This window comes from Drosophila willistoni (genome assembly GCF_018902025.1).
Source record: "Drosophila willistoni isolate 14030-0811.24 chromosome XL unlocalized genomic scaffold, UCI_dwil_1.1 Seg141, whole genome shotgun sequence".
NCBI classification, from domain to species: domain Eukaryota; kingdom Metazoa; phylum Arthropoda; class Insecta; order Diptera; family Drosophilidae; genus Drosophila; species Drosophila willistoni.
In genome coordinates, this window is record NW_025814052.1 from 14883250 (window position 1) to 14902827 (window position 19578).

Below are 19578 nucleotides of genomic sequence, written 5' to 3' on the forward strand. Positions count from 1 at the left end.
ATAAATTAAACGTGAAGTTTGTTGTAGGAGTCACTTTGTATATTTTTATCTTACACTCTCAAAATGCTGTAAAGAAATTCACTGAAATATTAAACATTTTTCTAGTTGATATTAAATTTTGATGCTTTGTTAAATCCGAATTGATTACACAAAACCATGTTCCCACAGGCACACCATGCACAATGAGTGTCTATGGGCTCTCGAATACATAACTGTGATTTGGAAATTGAAGCCAATGGAAATCACAATAAAATTTTCTTGCTTGTTTTTTTTGGTTGTTGTTCAGTGCCCCTGGCAAAACAAAGAAAACTTTGCGGTGCCAAAAAGGTACTGATGAAAGGGAAATGGCGGGAGGGGATCACAGCATGTCAAACATGAAATTCAATTGTGTTTTGGAATTTGAACCAACACAAAATGGACGCCTAGGACGGCCGGGTAAACGAAAAGCATATGCGTCTTGTTCGAATAGTGTGTGGAAACTGGTCGGAGAATGGGAAACGGAAAACGAAGAAGAAGAAAAAAAGAAGCGATGGCTGTTGTGAGGTTAGAGCGGAAGCTTGGCATTTGTGCAAAAGTTTCACGTTGACATTTCCAAAATAATTTTCTTTCATTTTTTTCTTTATTCATTTTTTTCCTTCAAACAATTTTTTTTTTTTTTTTTTTTTTGAAAAGTTTGCATTGCTTTTGACGCACGACTGATTGTGCCTTGAACGGAAGTACGGAAAAGTTGTGGGGAGTGAGAATATTAGAAGAGGCGGATGACCAATGGCAACCCCTTTCAGATGAGCCTTCCTGCGTTCCTGCCTGCCTTCCTTTTTTGCATATTGATGAGAATGGTAGGAGGAGTCGATGTCGAAGTGAAAGTGATGGAGGTGGAGTCGATGCCATGTGGGATCTGGCATCTAAATCCGAAACTGTCTGTGTTTCTGTTTCTCTGCCCGCCTGTGTGCCTGCCCTGAAGCGAGGGTTATCACCAAGCAACGCGTTGCTCGCGTCAAAATTGAATGACAAACCTCATGTGTGGCATTAAAGACCGCCCGGTCCCGCCCCCGCATCGCCTTCCGTGCCACATTCTCCTGCCATGTGACTTGGGTTTTTTTTTTTTTTTTGTTGAGCTAAGCCCACAAGCCAAAAATGCAAAGCAGCTCAAAAAAGTATTCCAAACAGTTGGCCTGCCTACGTTCTGTGTCCCACGTCTTTCGAAATCCCGCATTGCCTTCACCTCCACCCATATCACGCGCAATGTTCCCACTCCCTTTCCATTCCCTTTGCATCATGTCTGTTTGTCCTTAGGCTGTGCCAAAAAGTTTATACATTTTTCATGCCTCGGCAACAGCAACAGCAAAAGTGAAAAAATGATAATAATAAAATCAACAAAATATATAAACACGTATGTATGTATGTATATATATATACATGTATATGATATACATATGTATACATAAATAAATATAAATAAAATATGTATATATAAGTAGGTACTTTGGGTATATAATATTTGTAGGGATGGTATGTTTTGGCAATTTAAAGTGTATGCTTCAAATTGACAATCAAATACAAATGAACTAGTTCATTTTGTAAACATTGTACAAGGAAATGTAGATGGCAGACAGAGATTTACCAAGAAGATTACAGATGCTATTGACGAGATGCAATTCAAAGATCAATCGAGTAAAGTAACTAGTCGATGGCATAAGTATAAGTGACACTAAAAGAAACCCTGATAGTGAAATTTTCAAATAAACTGGTCATTCCCAGTTACCTCATTAGGTAACGTTTTATTCAGCTTGCTGTATGGTTACACATTTGGCGAGAAAATTGTAGAATCTAAAAATTAAAGCCACACAAAAAGTGAACATTCATTGAGTAACTCGAAAACCATTGTGAGGTTGATGAAATGGGATCAAATAATGTGTTTTTAATTTCAATTGAATAATATTCTCCTTTCTTTCCCACCCTCCATTCACTTTATCCTCATTTTCTCGCTTTCCTTTTTTCGCACAAAGTTCAATTTGATCAAGTTTATAACAACAATTTCAGCTCCATCTACTTTTTTTTTTTTTGTTTATTTTGCTTTCGTCTGCATTGGATTTTTGCTGTACTTAAAATGCTATTAACTCTAAGAAAGAAAAAAGCAGATGAGCCAAAGAGGAGGGGCAAAAAGCAGAAAAGTGAAACTTGAGCGGCTTTTTCGGCGCCGCTTTGGTAATTCTATTTTTCTTGTAGATTTGCCTGGCTTTAGCGATTTTTTTCCCCACTTAAAAATACATTTACACTTTAATGACGAAAAACCCAAAACGACGAGAAGTTGAATACAACACACACATACAATGGTCAGACTGGGACAGGCCGAACAAATCAAAAAGAAATTAAATGACCTTTTCACATTTCACATACACACAAAGAAAGGTAAAGAGAGAAAGAGGGAGAGGGGGAAGAAAAGAAAAAGACTTTAAACTGGCGACGAATGGGATCAGGATCAGGCTCAGGTCAAGCCAATGTGTTTGGCTGTCGTCGTCATCGTTCTCGCTAGGTTTTTTTTGTCTACGTGACGACGACGAAGAGTTGGTCCTTTTAGCTCCCCTTCATCTTCCCTTCTGTTGTTTAACTTGCAGCCAATAAAGGAAGGATGGAGAAGAAAAAGCCAAAAGAAAGCAGCAGCAGCACCACACAAATGTAATAAAAGACGGCATCAAAAGGCCAAAAACACACACATATATACACAGAAGGCGACATCGCAAATACAAATACCAGGCCCGAGACAAATGTTGAACCCATTTCAAAGTGTGTCCATGTCCAAGTCGCCACACCCTCCAAATCAGCCCAATCCAATTCACTTCCTTTTCCTATACGTACATCGATTGTCCCGTATAGCCGTCCAGCCATTCAGCTACGTTTTCTATCCACTTCCATTGCAGCATCTCTTATGTACCTACATGTTCTCCCTATTGATTGGCAATCATTTCATATTTAATGTGTGCACAGCGCCTTGGGAGTGGCTTTTTAAAGCAACTTTTCAATAGTTGTCATAGTTTTGCATATCAATTCGAAGAGAAAAAACAATATGAGCAAATGGGTTTAAAATTGATCCAATATGGTCATACTTTATCCGTTCATATGCATCCATGCATCTTGCATAGGGCATTCAAAGACCCATAGCGAGTGCAGGGCAAAGAAATTGACTTGCATAAAAGTGTGGCATGAAGAGCATGCAACAAAATAAAAAAAAAAAACACGGAATTGAAAGATGGAAGATGGAAGAAAGACGCCAGCGAAGCATAGAAATGGATAACTTATAAAATATCTAACCAGAATACAAATTCAGTTCATGAATAAATATTATGTATAGCCTTAGGCTGTTGTTGATGCTATTTTATATGCTGCTACCAGGCAACTAAGACGCCAGCAACACTATACTTCCATCATTCAAAATTCCTCCGCCCTACACCCATCCCAAAGCACCCAGAGTTGCCCACAGTTTGCAAGTGTTTAGTATAAATGATTATCTGGGAGTGTGTGTGTGTTTGTGTGTGTGTATGCCAAACAGAAGATTTACCACCACTCTCGGATAATTACACTGCGGTCTAGACTTTAAACTAAGTGCTAGGTGCACACCCATCCTTCGTGCCACAACTTCTTTCGCGACCCCGCCTTCCTCCCTGTCTCCCTGTCTCCCTTTTCTTTCTCTGTGTGGCATGCGAGCTTAAACATGCCGCTAAGCTGCAGCTAAGCCGCGGCCAAACGAATACCATCGCCTAGTAAAAGTTTTCACCATTTCAACTGGCTAGGGCTGCCAACTCAAAACTCAAACTCAAAACTCTCTGGCATTGGAACGCGTAGGGCGTTCACATTGGCAACATAATCACAAGTTAATCCTCCGTGTAACTTTCGAACTTGAAGCCAAAAACGAAGGGGACAAGGGACAGGGGACGACAACGATAACAGGATAAAACGGTGGCAAATAGTAGCAAGCAGCAAATGCTGTTCGAACGTAGATAAGCAGTAGCACCACACCCACCAACACCACCAACACCACCAGCACCAACAACAACCTCGAGCAGCTTTACCATCAGGAACAGTAACAGCAGCATCAGCTCTAAACCAAACAAATCGCCAGTGGCAAGAAAAAAAGTTTCAACAAGATTTCAATACAGTAAACTTGCATAGTTTTTGCAAAAGCAAACTATGTAGCACTACAGAATCATCGCAACATTTTACTGGAAACGAAAATTTCAAACTGAAGTGAATTCTTTAAAGAGAAGGAAAGAGAGAGGGAGTTCAATTTAATTTTAGATGAAGGCTCAAAGGTCTTTCTCTTCACACAACGCTCTTCACTTGTTAAGAATAAATGTTTTTAAGCAACTCCATAAAGTATGCAACAAAATCAAATCAGTATTTGTGGCTGTGTGCTATATATGCTATATATTCTTGATCATCGTTAGCTAATTGAATGCAGCTAGCATAAAAAAAATACAAATAATAAAGTTCAAGAATAAAGTACATCTTAAAAGAGGAGCCAAGAGATCCGAGATAGTCAAAAGATAAAACACAAAGCTATAGAAAGTTTTGTATATTTCGTCCGGATTTAATTGGCTTATACACTTTGAGATCTGATGTAATCGGGGGGCCATTAAAGGCCTAACCCTAACCTCTTTTTAATGGATTCATGAATTCAAATGTCATTCTGATGTTCGACATACTAAAAAAATGCATGAATGAAGGCTGCTTTTCAGGCAAAACAAGAGCGGGCCAGACCAAGGGATCTAACAATGTTATTCAAAGCAGCTGCCACCAGGTGAAGGAAAACCAACAAACAAGGCAGGCAAAAAAAAAGGCGGCGTTATGATGAAAGGTGAAAGTTGTTTTGTTGGCTGTTGATTCCTCTCTTTCTCTCACTTGCCAGCTTCACTCCTTTTCACCCTGTCTCCCATTCTCTTGGCTCCGACATTCTATGGGCAAAAGGTAGGCAAAAGAGTTACGCAAATTGCTGAGCTGGTAAAGGTTGTAAAATTTTATTGGGCATACAAAGAAGGCAGTCAAAGAAGGCAAGGCAAGCCCAGACCAGGTCACCGAGGCACGACAAATATGCGGTTAGTGGCCCAAGTAGACGGATGTGGAAATGGATGATGCCATGGATGATGGGGTTGGGGTTGGGGCTTGAGGTGGGGACAGCTATGCGATTGGAGATGGAGTTGGGATGCTTGCTGGTAGGCCGCATTACGGCCTTAATTTTCAAAAGACGCTCTGATTTAGCACGAAATGTGTGCGAGAGAGGGAGGCCGTAAGGCGATGAAGGCGACGAATTTATTGTCAAGTATAAAATGTTACGGCCAAAAAGGACTGAAACAGTTATTTGCACTTGCCATGGTTTACGTGCCGAATCAATTGAATGAATTTGCCAAGTCGCAAGAGCCAGAGAAGAGCAACAAACAAAAGCAGAATAAAAGACATAAATCATTTAAGTGCCAGGTTGCCGGTCGCCCTTTTGCACCTGCGTGGAATGTCAAATGGAAATAAAGACGACGACCAAAAAGCAAAAAGAAGAGGCATATTTGATGCTTGTTTTACATATGCCTAAACACACATGCACAGACCGAGCAAATTTGTTACTGGCAATTTTCATTAATTTTCCAACAATACACGAAAAAAAAAATCAAATACATTTTTCCAACACATACAAAATCACAACGACAACAACAACAACTACTACACTCTGCATATCATTAAATATCTCTTTTGCACTCACACACACAAACACTGAATCACAGGTACACATACACACACACACACACATAACAAACGAGGGAATGAGAACAGGAACAGGCGTCATCACTTTAATGGCTTGCATATGTAAGTCCCTTTTAAATGGATAGCTGTTTGGGTTGTTGCCTCCCACTAACACTGACACACACACACACACAAACACATACAGACACCTACAAACACCCCCGACATCATCATCATCATCATCATAATCATCATCATCGTCATTATATTGAAGCCACCTGAGCAACCTCAAGAAACAAAACACAAGACATTTCACAATACATAAGAAAAGAGTTGAAACAAAACTTTCATTTCCTTTGTTATGAAACATTTTTGGCCACAGTTCTGTGTGTGTGTTTGTTTGCGAGGGAGACTTGAACCAAAATATTTTTATAAAATATCTATATTTGCACTCACTATCTACTTTGTCTGTTGATCATTTCTTGACAAGTGAGACTAATCTACTTTTATCAGAGGATATTGTTATCCTTTGAACCGGCGAAAATAACAACAAACTCCTCCACATAGATTCTCATACGTTGTTGACGCTGATCAGTAGCATGAATACTATATAGGGCGACACCTATTAAATTCATTTATGTTTTTCGTTTTGTTAGGTAGGTCAGCTAAGGTAATGGTAAATTAAAGATGGCTTTAAGTTGTGCATCTACAGTTGAATTACTAGCTGGCTTTTGGTTTCTTTTATTTAAAGCAGTGTACGAGTCGTACGAGTAAAAGATTCTATAACTTGTTGTTGGAGTAGGTTGTCGAGCTGCTGGAGCCGGTGGTGATGACGGGGATCCTTGCCAGCAGTCATGCTAATAATTTGATGGCGCCCGAGCGCACAAACGACAACAGTGACAACGTCAGGTGTAAAATATTGTTTAACATGCACACGCACACACACACACACACACACCCACACCCACACCCACACCCCTCACCGCACACACACACACATGTATGTGAAATATAAATTCATATGCAAATCAAAAAAGCAGCAGGAACAAGAGCAGCGGGTAAGAGAGTCATAGTAGAAGGAGGTTGTAGAAGCAGCCGGGGGCGAACGACAGATGACACGACGCAATGACAGCAGAAGAGTAAATGGTAACGAAAGCAAAAAAAAAAAAAAAAACAAAAAAGGGAACCGGCAGAAGGAGCCATCAGCAAAAAAAAAAAAAAAGAAGGAAAAAAGAAGCAGTTGAAAGGCATTTCATGTTGATGTTGCGTTTTCATTACGCGCAATTTGTGCTGTCACGCCTCCCATGAGCCATGGCACTACCAACCAGCCGCCCCCATAGGCATTGAGGGGGGATTACTCCTATGTACTTCCACGCCTCCCTTATCTTCTTATTGTTGTTAATTTTCTTTGATGCCACAGTGAAAATTGAATTAAATTCTATTAAAAATGTCACCAAATGAGTGAGCTGCTTTCTTCTTTTTTGTCTATCCCTCACACGCTCCAACTTGATAAAGTATATAGATAAATATCGATTATTCGACATGACTCACCTGCAAATTGGGCGGACAATGATCCAACAGTTCCAGCATATGTTTGATATTCTGCGCATCCTGTATCACAAAATTCAATTCCATATCGAATTCACCGCCAACAAGCTGAAAAACAAAAATGAAGAAAAAGGAAAAAAGAAAACAGGACAGTGAGATAAAAATTCACAAAATTCAGTATAAATAAATGAAGGAAATATATGTATATTGCGAGATGTGTTCACAAAGTATGCGGATTTTCGGATATTTTTAGAAAGTAACGTTTTAGTGATGCATCTTAAAGTCTTCTTCTGCTCGAGAATCGTAATTAAATTACTTTATTGACAATATTATAGTATTTTACTATAGAGATTGAACGAATAGTTAATAGAAGATTAGAAAAGCCAAGTAAAGAAAATTGTTTCAAAAACTAAAGGCCTAGGGCTAACTTCGACCGCGTCAAAGTTTATATACCCTTGCAAGTTTTTTGTTACTCTTATCTTACTAACCTAGAGCAGTCAAAGTGGAAAATGGTTTTATCTAAAAAGTCTCGCGTTTGCGAAAGAACGGCCTACAATCTTAGCATAGCAAATAACGAAGTTGTTGACGAAAGTCAATGTTTTTGACCGATCGTTCCTATGGGAGCTATATGATTAAGTCATCGGATCTGAATCAAATTTGGTACAGTCATTAATATATACGAAACTAACAAATATTAATTTTTATGACAATATAAATGATATGAGAAGACCTCGTTTCATCGGTATTATATTTATTTGTATCAGTACACATAATAGTAGCATATATTCTGGGCGTGTGTGTGTATTTATGTTGGTGTGTTTTATCGGCAATTAGTGAGTAAAATTTCATTTAGTATTTTCTGTTTGAAAATTTTTCGGTCAATGAATAGGCGCCTAATAAAAACGATGCCAATGGTGAAGTGAACAGGATGCACAGATAATAAATTATACGTTAGCCAGCAAAATTAATGCCGTGAAATATGAATTTATTTTCAAATTGGTAACTGGCTTTTCTATGTAAGTAGATTACTAAAATAGAATCCAATATTTATGTAATTAATTTTGCTTTTAAAGTTATAAACGTGTCACACGAAGATTAAGTCTTTTACAATTAGAAAGAGATTTTGCTTCAAGCTATAAGCCATATGACGAAATATGAGTTTAACTTTTAGAAATTTCAATTGCGTAAGTTAAAGTTTTCAATTTGTTTAATCTTTTTGCACAGATTTGTCTTTGGGATTTGGGAAACAACTAAAGAAGTTGCTTAGTTCTGTTGCCTTGGGGCCTGAGCCCTGGCGTTGAGCCTTTCTTTCAGAGGCTTAAGTTAAATACAAATGCCGCGCACTGTGTTAACTGATGGGGCGTGTCCTGCTTAGCAGCACATCCTGCTATATCCCAGCAATCACAGCGGCACTTTTTACTAAAACTCAACTCAAAATCGAAAAACCTCTAAGGAGTGTCACGTCACATTGCCAAAAAAACAAGCAAAAAAAGGTTCTAACTTAATTATGCCAGGCGCCAGTAAAATCCGCTTTAGCCCAGAGAAAATAGAAGAACCGAAACATCGTTTCTTGCTTTTGTTGTTGTTGTTGTTTGTTGACAGGCAATTGAGCCTGCAAACGAAATTTTCATGGGCACGCCTACCAACCACCCGCGCATACACATACACACAGACAAGTTTTATCTCCACTCAAATTTCGTTGCTTCTTTTTTTGTGCGCTTTAATAAAATCAGCAAATAAATTCAATAAATTGATTAGACAGTAAAGGAGCAAAAAAAATAGGAAGGACGTGGCAGAAAGAGACTGATACAAAAAGAAACCGAACAAGTGTTACAAGTGTCCATGAACACACACACATAGATACACATTCACCCACTATTTATGATTGTTTTTGTTTGGTTTTCGGAAGGAATAAACATTTTACTGGCGTCCGCCAGTTGGGCGCCCACCCGGCTGGCTATCGATGCCTCTCAGATTTTTGCTCTTTCTCCCTCTTTCCCTTTTCTTTCTGTCTGGCTGCATTTGAGAAAAAAGAGTGTCAGAGAGAGAAAAGGAGAGGGAGTGGTGGGCATTGTTTCTACCTCTTACACATCTTGACAGCTTTATAATTATGCGGCTGTTTTTCAGGTTATGAAACAAAAACAAAGCTGCCGGTGCTGTTGCTGTTAAGCTAAGCGGCTTAGATTTTCCCAAGAAATACGAAAGAAGCAAAACAGTACCAAAAACAATGAAACAATCTTTAAAGAAATGTTCAAATAGGGTTTTAGCCTTTGCCAAGGCTGCAATCTAATTTGCATGATTTCCTTTTATCCGCCTCTTCCTCATCTTTGTTCTGCTGCTTCTCTTTATCCTATGTCTTTCCATGTATACGCTTTACTCAAGTGGCAACAGTTCGTATGAACGATAAGCACAACTGCTTTCTTTTCATCTGCTTTGATTAGAGTCGACAGTGAAATCGGTTAAACTCAGTTTATTTAATATTCTATTCAACATTTGAAGAAACACATTGAAGATGTTATCTGTTTAGATATAATATTTAAAGCTTTAAAGGTTAATTAATCCGATAGTGCTCCATTATTTTACTAGACATCTGCCTTGAAAGCTTAAATAAAAGTCTTGAGATGATCTCGTCATTGATGCTCATATTTTAAAAGTTGTAGCTAAATAGAGTAAACTTGATGTGAGTTAAGTTGAAAAGTCAAAGTTCAAGAGAGAGAGGAAGAGATGGCTGAAGTGCTCTTCATTAAGCTTAAGAAAACATTTCGAAGCTGATTTTCTATAATTCAATTGCCGACTTTCTCTTTTACGAAATGATAACATAGACACAAACCATCAATATATCATCAAAAATTCAAAAAATTTGAATTGCAATCGAAAGTTAGAGTAGGAGAATGAGAAGGAACAGAGGACAGGAATGCTATCTATACGAAAAAAAAAAAATAAATGAAAAAGGAAAGGCCGAAATTGGAAGTCCTGATGATGTTTCGGGCTTTCCTCATTCATATTTAAATTAAACTTTTGTGGAAAGTTTTGACGGGATGCCCCGCCTCATACTAATTAAGGCCGGAGGAGCAACCTTTACCCAATTCCGCCCACCTTTGCCATCCATTCCCGTATTCTACCATCTCATCTGTCGTTTGCCTTCGTTTTATTTTTACTAGTACAAGCGTTTTAAACGCCGCTTAATTATATTCGTCTTCTTCGTCGCCCGTTTCAATTCTCCAGCGAGTTTCGCACCTTCTCTAGCACATTTAGTCAATTTTAAGTTCATTTAAAAAGTTTTTTTCTCTTTCTTGCTTTTTTCTCATCTTTTACTTTGCTTTTAGAGCTGGCAGTGACGTGTCAACGTGTTGGTTGCCTCCCCCATCCCACTCTCTTTCTCTGCCTTCTATTTCAACACCTCCTTGCCAACGCAGTCGCCTGCCTCTTTCACTCTCTCCCTTGAAACATTTCTGTTTCTTTTGCTTTTGTGCGCTTATTTAAAGTAAATTGAATTTCTATTTTATATTTCAAATGCGCATTGAGACGCACTAAAAGTTCTCAAGTGCCAGCGTTTTGTGTGTCGACGACTACAGCGATAGAGAAAAACGCTTGGGAGGGGCCTGGGGGTTTACCTATGTAGCACCTGAGCGTTAAATGGTGGAGGACGCAGCCCAGGAAAATTCACCGTGAAGGTGTAAAAATTACAATTTACAAAAGCGCAAAAAAGAGAAAACTAAAAAGGTAGCAAGACATTGTCAGAGAAAACTCTAAAGTGTGAGGGGAAAGTTTTATACCTTTACACAATTCAATTTATGTAAATATCTAACGATGGAGAGAGAAAGAGCCCAAGTTAACTGTAGGCTGTGCTAAAACTTGAAATTATTAACCCGTACGAAGTTCTGCTAAATAATTAAATGTATTTTCCAAACAGAATTGATTGATTTCATATAATTGCACAAATTTTTAATGCGCTTTAAAACGATTTCTGTGGATATTTAAAGTAGCTTTAAGCATTAAAATTAAATCAGTTATGGCATTATATATATTTTATTTAGTTTGAGATCCTTGAAAAATTCTTATTCTATATATCCTTCTGTTTGTTTAAAACTTCTCCAAATGGTTAACTTTTGTCGATAGATTCCCTTTAGTCCCTTTTGGTCTATTTGGTTCTTTTTTGTTTACTTCACGTCGTTTACTCTTTACGGTACTAATGCCGAAATGATGCTTTATCAGAGAAGGCAGGCTAGCTGGCAGCCTTCTGGCGCAAAGGAAAAAAAACCTGGAGGAAAACCTTTCACTACCATTTTTGTTGTTGTTTTTTGCCCCTCTCTTGGTTTTTCTTTTGCTTCGGAAGCATCTGTCATTAGGGAATATTCACAGTTTTTCGTGGTTAAGCTTTTAAAACAGTTTTTCGTTTCTTTCGCTTTTCTGCCACTTTCAATACACCGCCACACCCCTCTTAATTCCATTCCATTCCCTCCCACGCAGCCCGTCACCTCGCATCCCACTACCTTGCCATCATTCGGCCCCCTTAGCCACTCGCTCTCTCTCCCTCTGATGGTGGGGGATAAATTTGCCTACTTTTAAGTTTCAGTTTCGGCATTCTTTTGCTTATTTGGCAATGTCTTTTTGTTCCTCCTTGGCGAAAAATTGCTCGTTGGGGAAATTTTCTTGTTTAACTTCTCGCTTTATTTCTGTTTTTTTTTTTTCTTCCTTTTATTTTTGCTTTTTTCTTATTGTTTCTTTACGCTTTGGCACCTTCTCGTCTTTGGGAAATTACTTTGATTGTTCTATTTGAATATTTGAAAACGAAAAAGATGGAACGAAAGGAACAGATAACGAAATGCGGTTTGTGGCCTCATTAGGTACCCAGCTGAATTATTGATGACCCAAATGGCCAACACACATTCACACACACGTATACAAACACAGACAGGGAGTATGCGGTTGTTGTTGGTCTTTCGTTTGGGTTTTTTTGTTTTGTGTGTTTTTTCCAGCAAGCAAAATCATTTATCATTACAAACAATTGCTGCCGCCAGGCTCGTCCTATAATTATTACTGCCCACACCCACACAATATATGTATACCACGCCTACACACACACACACACACACACACATCAGCACGCAAACACACATCAATCAGAGAGAGTGAGAGAATATGGATAAAGGTCAAAAAAACAGAGAAAAGAAAACACATTTTCCACACTGCTCGTCTAAATAAAAGAAAATAGATTAAATAATCTACAGCTTTTCCACAGTTGTTTTTTTTCTTTCTCTTTTTCCTTATCAATATGCAAAGTTCAAACACAAAAAAAACAGGCAACGAAATGTCTAGGGGTAAGGAAAAACGAAAGTTTGACTAGGCAAAAGCTGATTGAGTGGCGTCCAGAGAGGGTATGACAGCACAAACGAAAAGCAAATGGTGAAAGAGGAGAAGAGGTTGTGGCGAAGATTTGTGCACTGAAAATTGTTAAGCATATACATTAAAATAAAATTTATGCCATGAAAACACACACAGAAAGAGAGAGAGTGAGAGAGGGAGAGATACGTAGAGCGAGACAGCGAATGAAAAAGTTTTCAATTCACTCGCTTCCTTTCACTTTCTCGTTCTATCTTCCTTGTTTATATCATTTTGCCATATTTTTTTCCCCATTTTCCATTGCATACTTTGGCGGGCGCATGTGTCTATGGCTATGCCTATACATATCTCTCTTTCTCTCTCTCTCTCTCTCTCTATGTGTGTTTGTGTTTTGAGTTAATCGAAAAAGTTAATCATCGAAGTTTTGTGCAACAAAAGCTGCTGGCTCATTGAAAATATATTTTAGAAAGCACAAGAGAACAGAAAGGGATAGGAAGACAAAGAGATAAAGAGAGAGAGAGAGAGAAAATAACAGTAAAAAGGAGGAATAACAAAATAGATTAGAAATCAGAACATAAAATCCAAATGTTTCATTTAAACTGTTTCAAACCGAAACCAATAAATCAGCCAATACAAACATATATCCACAAATCTTATTTATTGCTATTGTTCGCATTGAAACGAACTTATGAAATTCAACTGAAATTAAGGCTATATTGAGCTTAACTAGAAACTAACAACATTAAAAGCACTTAAATGACAATTTTGGTGTGGAAAGAAAAACCTTTAACAAAAATAAACAATTCCGTTTACTAATTGGAATTAAACCTAACATCATAACACTCAAAATTTTAGAAGTTTAGTTAACGAATTCAAGATAATTATTTTGTTTAAATTGGGTTTATGGTTTATCTGTACCAGATATTCCCATACATACTTATAACATTCACATTAGCAACAAAATCTCATTAGTACGTATGACTCATATAACTATTCTTCATTCTTCTCCCTAACACACAGATACAGAGATGACTTGAAGGAGAACAACACAATTTCAATGCATATTATTTGCTGATTGATTGAGTGATTGATTACTAAGGCAAACCATAGGAATACAAACCGATCTACCGACCCAAGCACCCACCATTAAGAAGGAAGAAGCACCTAAACAACATACCCGCACCACCAAGGCACCACAAAGTGGCTGTCATTTGTGCTTGCCTTCATCACATGGAGATATTTTATAGGCTGCTTCATTGAAAGCTTTACAAATTGTCATTTGAACTAAAGGAAGAAAGTGACGGGGAGACAGGAGGGCAGAGTTATTAAGTGCCAAATGGCAGCGCTTAGAGTCCTCTCGACTGACATTGACTGCCTCCTTACCCCCCTTCCCCACTCAGTATCTCTTCGCCTTCAACCCACAACCTGCCTGCTGCTGTCTACTGTCACAATCTCATTCCCTTTTTCTCCATCCTCCAGGGTGGCCATTAGTTTGGCATTGTCTGTGACATTGTCGACTTTGAACGCCAATAATTGAGCGTAAAATATGATTTAAAGAAAAAAAATGAGAGGGTGCAATAGAAAAAAGGAATAACCGAGTATTTTGTGAGGAAGGGAGGTGCTCTGGGACTGGGCTACAACCTGCTTACTGCTTACCCTTGGCTTGATTGTTCTGACTGACTGCCCGACTGGCTAAGTGTGGGATAACGCTGTTAGAAATTATGTTTCAGGAACAGTTCAATTTTCAAATCGAAGCCAAAAAGGAAAAGCCAGAAATTTGGTGCGAGTGTGGCTAGGGTGGCAAGAACAACTAAACGAAGATTCGCAACATCTTGCTTGACTGCGCTTTTCAATCTGCAAAGTCACACACAGACATATACACACAACGAAAAAAAGCGCACCAACACAAGGGAGGAACAAAAAAAAAATTAAGAAAAATAATAAAAGTAATGAAAAATGCCATACCCATAAAAGATAACCTAAGGCAGTCAGTGGCGGGGAAAATTTAAGTTTTTCCCCATTTGCTATTTTTCCTTTTGTTATTGTAATGCAATTAATCAAAAAGATTTTGCCATTATCATATATAAGTTTACACATACATACATACATAGACAGTATTTTAATAGATTGCAATTGACCCTAAATTGGGACTACATTATGTTGTTAAATATTGAAACAAGGTTTTTAAAATTTATGAAATTCGTTTAATTACAATTTGTTTGTTAGCCTGTTCATGTTCATATCATTGAAAAAAATCATAAAAATTTAGTTAAAAACTTTAGCATTTCTCTCCCCCCTCTTATCTACTACGTCTCTGGCGAATCATGCAATGGACTCTAAATGTGCAACGTAAATGTTGCAGCCAGTGCAGCACGTGCAACGATAAAGCAGAAAAATAAAATAAACTATGGGAATAAGGCAGAAATAAAAAACAAATATAGTTGCATACTTTTACGGGCACCCATTTGCAGTTTCCTTCCTTGGCTTTGCGTTTGCTGCTGCTGCTGCTGCTGCGTTTATGGCGGGCTGTCATTTTCATTTCACACATACACAGTCACACACACACGAACATGCATACCTATATAATATTTCCACAGGTAAAGTGGTAAAGACAAAGAAATGAAATATTTGCAAGCCAGTAGAGGGAGAGAGAATGAGAGGCATCAGTTCTTCGTTCTTTTAAAGTTTTTCCTCTGTGTGTTTTTAATGGCACAAGTCAAGAGCCAACAACCTGACTACTTGCAATGAGTGTCTGTTATGACTTTTGTGAGTAAAAAACAAAAAACAAGAAAAAAATTGTAGACACTGGCAAAAGGAGTATAGCATCAAGAACACAACAACAACATGATGACGAAGAAGGAAGTGGCAAAACGAAGTAAGCTCTAAGCCTCAACTCTTCAAACCCGAATACTGAAGGAACCCAAAAAACCCACAGAACATGCAGCAGCAGCCACTTTGCTTAATTAAACGTGCCACTGCTGTTGTTGTTACTTCTTTTGGTTGAAGCAACATAGCTAAAAAAGATGGGAAACTAGAGATTGAAAACTGTGCCAAGTGGGCTACACTTTAGGTCGCGCTGGTATACACACACACACACACACACAAGCACACAAAGTTGTGGCAATTTTTAATTTAAATAATTAAAGAAAGACAGAAAGAAAAAAACGAGTTGAGTGAGGGGAAAAGGTAGATAGATGTAACGCTCCCAGCTCTCCGGGTAACCGGAAGAAGAACTCTTTCGCATGATATGAACGCTCCTTGACAACACCGTGCACTACCTACCGCTACTCCGACTATTTCTTCCTCTCTACCTATCACACCTAACTCCTGGGCTCCTCAGCTTGGTAGCTTCGCCTTCTCCCATCTCTATCATCTCGGCATCAGCACATTTCATTTTAGCACCTTTCAGCAATAAAATTTTCTGCAAACTTCAACAATTTTCTACGCTTTAGGCAAAAGGTAAGCCAGGCACAAGCCCCAGCTTTTCCACACACACATACACACCTATACAGTAACTAGTCGTAGTCAAAGATCTGCACGGTCAGATAGGCTTGCATACTTTTTAATGAAAAGCTAAAAACAAAAAAAAAAAAAACAAAAAATGAAACAAAAACAAAAACAGGCACAAGTTAAAGGAAAACCAGGACCAAATGGCAAAGCCACCTTAAGCAGCCTTAGATATTTTTTTTTTGCTTTCTTTCTTTTTCTTTGGTAAATTGCCAGAGCTTTTGCTCTGATGTGTGGCATAAGATAAGGAACGCATCTCATGCATGCCTTAGAACATGCTAAAGCTAGAGATGGTGTTGCTTCGATAAACCTCACTTCGCGGCAGCTCGCACTCTAGAGATAGAAGGAGAACCCGAACGTCATGCAGGCATATAGGTGTGGTCTTTGTCTCTGTGACATGAGCGACAGACAACATGTACTTAAACACAATCCGATATTTGTAAAGAAAAAAATACGAAAATAGATGAGCATATTGAAATTTGACTTAAGAAGTAATTTTTCCTCTACAAATACATGGAATTATAGATTCTGTTAGGTTAGTTATCCTTTGGAAAATTAGTTGGCTATCGGGCTTCATCCTCATTAAGTTTTATTTCACTCGTTAAATCGATCAAATAAAAACCATTGAACCATTACGAAATATTTTGTAAAGATATTTTTATACCATACACCCATAGGGTGAAATGGTATATTAAAGTCGCCAAAATGTATGTAACAGGCAGAAGGAAGCATCTCTGACCCCACAAAGTATATATATTCTTGATCAGGATCAAAAACCGAGTCGATCTAGCCATGTCCGTCTGTCCGTCCGTCCGTCCGTCCGTCCGTCTGTCCGTCCGTCCGTCCGTCCGTCCGTCCGTCCGTCCGTCCGTCCGTCCGTCCGTCCGTCCGTCCGTCCGTCCGTCCGTCCGTCCGTCCGTCCGTATGAACACCTAGATCTCGGAGACTATAAGAGCTAGAGCCACCAAATTTGGTATGCAGTCTCGTGTAGTATGTACGCTTATCGAGTTTGTTTCAAATTTTTGCCACGCCCCCTTCCGCCCCCAGAATTTACATAAAACTGTTTTTCTTAAAAAGTATAGCAGATAGAAACATCAAATTTGGTTTATATACTCGTTTAGTTAGCGCGCAGAAAATAATTGTTCCAACTTTTTGCCACGCCCCCTTCCGCCCCCGGAATTTACATAAAACTGTTTTTCTTAAAAAGTATAGCAGATAGAAACATCAAATTTGGTTTATATACTCGTTTAGTTAGCGCGCAGAAAATAATTGTTCCAACTTTTTTCCACGCCCCCTTCCGCCCCCGGAATTTACATAACTCTGATTTTCTTAAAAACTATGTAAGCTACCGACATTAAATTTGGTATGTAAGTTAGCATAATAGACGCGCAGATATTGACTATTTAAAAATTTTGCCACGCCCATTTCCGCCCCCGAAAATTAAACAAAACTGATTTTCTCGAAAACTAACAAAGCTAAACTCACCAAATTTAGTATGTATATTGGCTTAGTATGCGCGCAGAATACATATATTTTAATATGTTGCCACGCCCACTTCCGCCTCCATAATTTAGAAAAAACCGATTAGCTCTTGCAATTTTTTGACCATCGCGATCAAATTTGGCAGACTAATAAATCTTATCTATTTCTATCAAACTACCAAATTTGATTGAAATCGGACTAGAAACATGCAAAATATACGTATGAATGTATTTTGCTACGCGATTCATAAGGGCAGAATTGGCCGTTGGCTAGTGGCGGCGCTAGAGTGCTCGTGTGTTTGTAGAGTGAGCGAGATAGCATATGGTATGAATTAAAGCAATTTAATAGACATACATTTGGTTTTCGAAATTTTAAATATTTGTTTCACCTGGTGTATGGTATACCCAAGTCGGCGAGACGACTTACTTACTTCATTTAATGTTGTAATTTATTATTTGATTCTAATTGAATGGATTTGCGAATTGAAGCCAATTTCAAATCAAGTGGAATATGTAAGTTAAAAGATTTCATACATGCATATGTAAACTTCGCTTATACATATGTATATCTACACATGTGTACGATAAATAATATGGCAATTCATTTGTTTTGTGCCACAAGTCAGACTAATTATGTGCCAAAGAAAGAAAATAAGAACACGGAAAGATGTAAAAGCGAGTAAACGAATAAGCCACCAAATAAGCAAAAACTGTTTCCCATACATACATATAGGTATACTATATATATACCTTATATATATTTATATATATATACAATTTGAACCATTAGCTAATATGGCGATTGGCAATGGGGAAACTTTTGCTTTGGCCACTTTGTGAAATTGTTTGCCATATTTGCAGCTGATGAAACTTTATCAGCACACACACGCACATACTAATCAAATAAACTGCTATGCCATGGGTTAGGGGGGGTAGGGGTGATTTGGGGGGGACGGTGGCAGTTCCACGCGTATTGAATATAGAATATGCCAGTCAAAACACAAGCAACATGGATTCAGTGTCCAGTGTTTGCGGCAATATGAACAGCCTTTATTAAGTAGAAGGCAATATCAAGTTACACACTTCGTGGTGAAACTCTAGAGGGCAATGCCTGGCTCCTAGAATGTCTATATGTGTGTGTTTGTTTATATGTGGCTGTGTGTGTGTGTGTGTCAGGATAAAGTTTGTCAAGTCGTTGTTGCTGTTCCTGTGGCAAGTGGCAGACTAATTAATGAATTGGCATAAGTTTCTTACTAACTTCAAGCTTTATATACTCTCTTTTCTTTTTTCTCCTTTTACAACCTCACTCTCGCCATCCCCCTCTCTCTCACACTTTCTTGCTCGTCCACTGATTCTTTTACTTGTTTGCTAAGAACAAAAAAAAAATTGACATCAACTGTACACAACATAAATGTCAACTAGCTACTAGAGGAGCAAAGGAAAAACATATAAAAATAGAGAAGAAAAAATACTAAAACCAGGAGAAAAGAAGGAGAGCAAAAAAAGTCGTTCCTTTATTTTTTCAGTTAAAGGCAAAAGAAATTTGATTGATATAGAACAGATATAATATCACATTTTAATAAGCCGGATTTCAGAATAAAGGGCAATTGTGGTTATAAAGTAAACTAAGATTCAATTATAATCTGAAAACCGATTAACATCGAATGGAACTGAAAAATTAAAGTAGTTGCGAAACATTTTCATAAATAAATATGATGATTAATATCAAGAATATTTAAATTACCCTTGACTTAAATCTTGTATCTCCATTTTATAATTAGTAATTTTTTCATATGTGTCTTAATACAAGATTGTGAAACAGTTTAATCAATCGGAAGTTTAAAGTAAAAAAGTCCTGAACTATCAACTCATCTGCAAAAACATCCAGGAAGAGAATAATAGATAGTACAGGTTTTTTCTTTTCTTGCACGCCTATTGAAAATTACTACTGAAGCGTTAGGCGACAACAACT

At 38.0% G+C, this 19578-nt stretch overlaps 1 protein-coding gene across 5 annotated transcripts in view; it reads right to left on the reverse strand.

Moving 5' to 3' along the window:
* The window catches only part of LOC6638028 (neurobeachin), a 160205-nt gene that overhangs the window by 38993 nt on the left and 101634 nt on the right, over positions 1-19578 (reverse strand). For all 5 annotated transcript variants that reach the window (XM_047011175.1, XM_047011173.1, XM_047011176.1 and 2 more), the window contains exon 2: positions 7279-7383. In XM_047011175.1, the coding sequence (XP_046867131.1) occupies positions 7279-7383 (105 nt within the window). The remainder of the gene's footprint in view (positions 1-7278; positions 7384-19578) is intronic.